Below are 6,022 nucleotides of genomic sequence, written 5' to 3'. Positions count from 1 at the left end.
ATGGCCATGTAGGTTGTTCCAAGTGTTTGACGTGTGCCAGAAAATCTCTTTCTCCCTGGTTTGTAATTATGATCCAGGGCAAATCCAGGTTTTGTGGGGCTTGAAGCTTAAATAAATTGGGGTTCTCTTTGGAAAATAATTCAAATATAAATATACAAATATCAAATTGCTGGGCTCTCCCTGGGCCTAGAAGGGTAGGAATGCAAGTGAGAGTCCCTGAATCTTGAGCCGCTTTAACTTCTCAGTCAGTTCTATAATACCTACCATTCCTTAAGCGTATATTATGTGCAGGTGTTTTGTGTACAGTATTTCACAACAATCAAGGGTAGGGGAGGTGGGCGCTAGTGTCTTCATCTTATGGATGAGGACACAGTCTCAGACTCGATTTGAGATGCCCCTCGGCATAGGCCCTAAGGCAGGGGGTAGGGACTGTGACCTGGACCGGAAGCTCCGGCCTCCCGACTGCCTCTAAGCTCCTCCTTTCCCAGGACTGCTGGCAGGTCCCCAGAGTTCCTGCACCTAAGTCGTCCCTCCCTCTGATTTGAGTGTACCTTTGCTAGGCCTAGTCAAGGGCTAGGGGGGTCCTAATGTCAACAGCTAGGGTAGAGGTTGGGAGTTGGATTTCAGGGCACCCTACGGTGCAGACTTGGTTGCAGGAAAGCGACCGATTTAGGCAGAGGGGGCTCTATACAACCGGGACCACAGCAAACCCTAGGGGTGAGCATCTGCTTCGAAGATTCACAGACCCAAGCTGTAATCCTAGCGCTATAACTTCCTGGCTGGTCCAGCAAGACTGAGACCTCACTGAACCTCAATTTCCTTACCTGTCCAATCAGAATAGCAGCCACTTGTTATACTTGAGCTCATTATTGTCATCTTGTAAGGAACTAAGGCTCCTGGTGGCTTCCGGAACACAGAAACAATCTAAGAATCCTAAAGTTGCTGTCCTGGTAGGACCTCTAGGGATTCCTGCCATCCTACCTAACTTCCTCTAGGAAAGTGGAAAACACTGCACCTGGGAGGGGTGGCTGCACCGTGCCCCAGGTCCCAGTGGGCCCGGGTGCCCAACAGCAAGAGGACGTCCGGAGGATGGGGACACGATGGGGACACGCCGCGGCCTGCGGCGCAAGTCCCGCCCAGAGGGAGTGCGCCCTGAGGGAGAGCCTCAGGAGCCGGTGACTCGGGGACGGGTGCTCTGGGGTGTCGCTTTGGGTTCAGCAGTACAAATCTGCCAGCTGGAGATTAGGCCGGGCAGGCCAGGGAGGGGGGATGCACCGCCGCTGAAGACCCAGGTGGGGCGGCGCGGGACCCGGGTGCGAGGACGGCGTAGCGTCCGGGGCTCCCGCTTCCGCCCGCTTTCCACGCCCACTTCTGCAAGCCCCCTCCGGCAAGGCTGCGTCTGCCGGACTCCTACGGGCGAGCCCTCATTTCCGAGGAATGGGACCGCCTTCCTGCTCCGGGGGCTGCCCGTCCCTAGACTAAGCCCTAGGGGCTTCTCGTCCCGGCCGACCCGGGCAGTGCCTCCAGCCTGCGCCGCGCACCTCGTCTCCTGTCCCCGTCCACCCGGCGCCGCCACGGGTCGGCTCCCTACGTGGGGGACGTGCAGGGTGATGCAGGGCCGGGGGGATTTCGCAGCGTCGCCCGCCCACTTTCCGGTGCGGGAGGGAGCGGCCGCGGCGTCCCCGCTCCCCGGCCTGGACGCCACCGCCCGGCGCTGCAGAGGCGCGCGGCAGCCAATGGGCGCGGAGGAGGTGGGCCGGCTGGCGGCTATCACCCTCCCGGGGACGGGAGCGCGGAGACCGGGAGCGCGCGAGCTGCCGCCGCGCCCCGGGCCGAGGGGGAGGAGCTGCGGGAGGAGGGGGAGGAGGAGCCGCCGAGCAGCCGCTGGAGGACCACAGCTCGCCCAGGCTGCGGAGGACCGACCGGCCCCACGCCTGCTGCCCCGCGCCCCCGACCGCCAGCATGATCGCCGCACAGCTCCTGGCCTATTACTTCACGGAGCTGAAGGATGACCAAGTCAAAAAGGTGAGCCCCGGCCCGCGCCGCCGCCGGCGTCCCGGCCTCAGCCTTTCGTTCCGGCATCCGCTCGCCGCCGCCTTCATCCTACGGCGCCCGGCCTTCTCCGGGCCAGCATCGAATTGGACTGCAGGGCGCGGGGAAAGGCTTCGCCTTGGATTCTCCCGGCATTTCAGTGTCTCTGTGTGTGTGCGTGTTGGGAGGGGGGCAGCCGGGCGAAAGACCCTCGAGACTGGGCTGCCTGCTGCAGTGTCCTTGAAACCGGCCCTGGATGTCAGGCCCCCGGGCTGTGCGGGGAGGTGGCCGGTGGGGGCCGGTGGGCCTTTCCGCAGGGCCTGTTTGGGAGGGTCCGAGCGCCGTGGGAGGAGGTGTGATCACGGAGATGCTGGGGAAGTGAGCGAGCAGCAGGCGGGGTTGCTGGCTGGAGGCCAGACTTCCTATATTTGGGGGTTCCTGGTGGAGGTTGTCGGGTGCCCCTGAGAAGCTGTAACCAGACTCTTCCAGTTTGAGCTGCTTGTTAATCTGAGGACGAGGTGACCCGCCCGGCTTCCTGGAATGGGGAGGGGCAGCAAGGCCACCGGAAACTTTGCTCATAGGCCTCGTGTCTGGAGCGGCTCGTCTGAATGGAATTTTTTATTCCTCCTAAGCTGTAATTTCTAGCCAGCACAGGAGCTCAAATAAGAGACTGGTCATTTGAGTTGGGTGGGACGTAAGCTTGTGGCATGGTTGCTCTAGCACTTGGCGGCATGCATCCTCCTGGCCTGAGGTGTTGCTGCCTTTGACATCTTAGTATAAATACTGTCTGCTGGCAGGTCTTAAAGGTGTATTTGTTTCTGCCAGCTTTGCTACCATATTTTTAAGAAACAGCCTAAGATGTACAGAAAGATGTACAGAAAGATGTACGCCCATTTTATCAGTGCCAGGTCTGGTCCAGGCTCCTGGCCCACCCACCCTGAATGAACATGGTGACGTTATTGCTGGGGTTAGCCCCGATGGACTGGCAAAGTCATCTTGACTTTGGAGTTCAGAGGGGTGGAGTTCTACAGGTGAAAGGCAGGAGTGATAGGCCTTGATTTTCTGCCCTGCAAGCCACAGGGTGTTCCGTCCTCTTCCTGTCCATCTAAGATGACTTCCTCATCTAGCACAGTCAGAAACAAGTCTACTGAGGGCAGCGACCTTATCAAGGTCACCCAGTGAGTTAGAGGCAGAGCCAGCGGGGCAGATCCAGGTCTCCCAGTTCCTCCACTCAGGAACTTCATCAGGGTCCTGCTGGAGGTCAGCTTCCAGGAGGCAGTGGGTACTGAGGGACGAGGCCCCTGGGATCCTGCTCTGATTGTGGATCCCATGGTGGGTGGGAGTGAGGTAGGTAGGAGATAGGCTTGGGAATGGAATCTGCCACTGTTCATCATGGCTTGAAGCAACGACTCTGGGGTTGTCAAACCGTAGCACTAGAGACACTTGCTCCCATGGAGCACCCTGGAGCTTCCTTCTGGCCACTGCCCTGGGAGCCATACCTGCCAGTGTGTGCATTTCATGGGCTTTCTCCAGTGGTGGTGTGCATCACTGATGTTCTTCCCATTGGACCAGGGAGATAGTTCTCCCAGCATGGCAACGCGTGCCCAGAACAGGCTTCCTGAAGCCAAGAGGAGTTCACGTCCTCCTGTACATAGTGTCCTCTATAGCTCAAGACAGTGGGCTGCTGGATTAGCAGGTGCCTGAGTGACCTTGTAAACCTCCAGCGTCCACACCCACCACCTGTGTGACTGTTGGCTGCCAGCGGCCTCCAGCAGCTGAGCTGGGCTGAGGTTTGGACTGCATTCCGTGGACCATGTTTTCTCAGACATATGGTGTCTAGTGTGGGCCCAGAGCTCTCCATACTCGTGGGTGGCTCAATTCACATTTATGGATGCATATTCTATCTCCCAGACACCTGTAGGTACCTAAGTGTGTGACCCTTCCATCTCTCCTCACTCTGAGGTTGGGATTCTGATATCCTTCCCTTCTCTCACCCCAGAACCTTGCTGGAGGAGGGTCTTGAGGCCAAGGTTTCCACCAGATGTTGTATGTCAAGGGGATTCTTAAAAACAAGATGTTTGCTTGCATTTCACCAAGGACTTCCTATGTTGCGTTCTGTAGGGGAGTATGTGGATTCCTGCCAGGGAGGTCCACTCCTTTTGCATAGTGGCTTATGTGGCATTGCTGTCTGTGGGTGTGGTTGTGGCTATGATTGTGCCACTGCACTCTAGCCTGGGCCTTCTAAAGACAGTGACATAGTGGGTACTTGTTCCAGTGACCTAATTGGCTTTACCTAAGTATGCAGATGCTAGGGGACCACATCTGCTCTTCTGGGGTCCAGGACTCCTTAGAGACCAGCTCTTTCCACCTACCACTCAGCATGGGAAAGGCCAGGTGAAGGTGCAGGACTCCCTGTTCTTCTTGGGGGCTGGACTCTGGCTGCCTCCAAGCAGGCACCTGGTGGGGATGGTTAGCACCCAGCGTGGGCGGCCGTGATGATTCAGCCCTCCAGCCGTAGGCAGCCTCGTGGGTTCTGGAGACAGACCTGACATCCCTCAGTAACCCTCATCTATCTTCTTGTCCTCCGAGCCAGAGGTAGGAGAAGGGAAGGTGGGGACCACGCTGGAGAAGTTTTTGTTATTGCTTCGAATCCAAATGTGAACATGAAAAAGGGTGTCATTTTTCTCCTCATTGCCTGTGAAGCACATCAATAGTTCAGCTCCATAAGAATATATTCTGCGTTGAAACAGTTCAGGTGTCTGACATCCCAGCTTGGAACCCCGTTATCCAGGCAAAATCTGCATAAATTGGTTAATGAGTGCTGCTGAAGAGGGTGTCGTGGCATTGGGCTGAGCTAAGCACAACACACATATATTCCTTTCACTCTTCTAGTGCCTTTAGGGGGAAAGGGAGGCATATATGTGCTTGTAAAGTATTCCATTCATCACAATCCTGGACGTCTGCTAGTTCTGCAGCTAGAGGCTAGGTTCTTTGACCTCTACGTAGCTTTAAACACTCCTCTCATCTCCCCAGCTTCTTCCACTTGGTTTAGCCATTAGGAGCTTGGAGCAGGGTGAAGGATTGCATAGTGCTCTGTTTGTTTAGAAAAGGAAGATGGGTCCAGGAAAGTCAGAACTTGGCTTCTAAAGAAAAATTAGACTTCCTTTCCTTCAGGCTTGTCAGAATGGTGAGCAGATGCCAGTGGATTTTCTCTGGGTGAGATCCCCATAACTCTAAGCAATTTCCACTAGTGGGTGAGCAAACAGGCGAGATTAGTCCAATGGCTGAACTCAGGAGTCCTTGAGTACTTGGCGTAGGAAGACAGGGGAGAGTAGGCTTAGCAATTAAAGGGCTACCCAAGGTCCATTCCTTAGAGTGCATGTGTTCCAGCTGCAAAAGCAAGCATTAAATAAAGAAAAAAAGGCTGACTGCGGTGGTTCACACCTGTAATCCCAGCACTTTGGGAGGCTGAGCCAGGAGGATCACCTAAAGTCGGGAGTTCGAGACCAGCCTGATTAACATGGAGAAACTCCATCTCTACTAAAAATACAAAATTAGCCTGGTGTGGTGGCGTGCACCTGTAATCCCAGCTACTTGAGAGACTGAAGCAGGGGAATCCTTTGAACCCAGGAGGCGGAGGTTGCGGTGAGCCGAGATCACGACATTGCACTCCAGCCTGGGCAACAACAGCTGAACTCAATCTCAAAAGAAAAAAAAGGCCATTCCTTGTTTCTCAGGGCCAAGAGAGGTAAGAGTTAGAAAATTATAAAAAAACCTGTGGGTTCTTGGAGTGGCAAAGAAAAAAAGAGAAAATTATGAAAAATCAGCTTGGGCAACAAAATGAGACCCCATCTTAAAAAAAAAGTATTTTGCCAGGCGCGGTGGCTCACGCCTGTAATCCCAGCACTTTGGGAGGCTGAGGCGGGTGGATCACGAGGTCAAGAGATCGAGACCATCCTGGTCAACATGGTGAAACCCCGTCTCTACTAAA

The 6,022-nt window shown here is 55.3% G+C and overlaps 1 protein-coding gene across 1 annotated transcript in view; it reads left to right on the top strand.

Annotated features, from left to right (window-relative positions):
* Window positions 1-1,847: 1,847 nt before the first annotated feature.
* HK1 (hexokinase 1) overlaps window positions 1,848-6,022 on the top strand; it is an 84,924-nt gene continuing 80,749 nt past the window's right edge. The window contains exon 1 of the mRNA XM_017548921.1: window positions 1,848-2,025. Within this exon, the coding sequence (XP_017404410.1) occupies window positions 1,963-2,025 (63 nt within the window). The 5' untranslated portion in view covers window positions 1,848-1,962. The remainder of the gene's footprint in view (window positions 2,026-6,022) is intronic.

Source organism: Cebus imitator, unplaced genomic scaffold, assembly GCF_001604975.1.
Source record: "Cebus imitator isolate Cc_AM_T3 unplaced genomic scaffold, Cebus_imitator-1.0 Scaffold215, whole genome shotgun sequence".
Lineage (NCBI taxonomy): Eukaryota > Metazoa > Chordata > Mammalia > Primates > Cebidae > Cebus > Cebus imitator.
The sequence above is the reverse complement of the archived record's forward strand: the minus strand, read 5'-3'. Positions and strand labels throughout refer to the sequence as shown.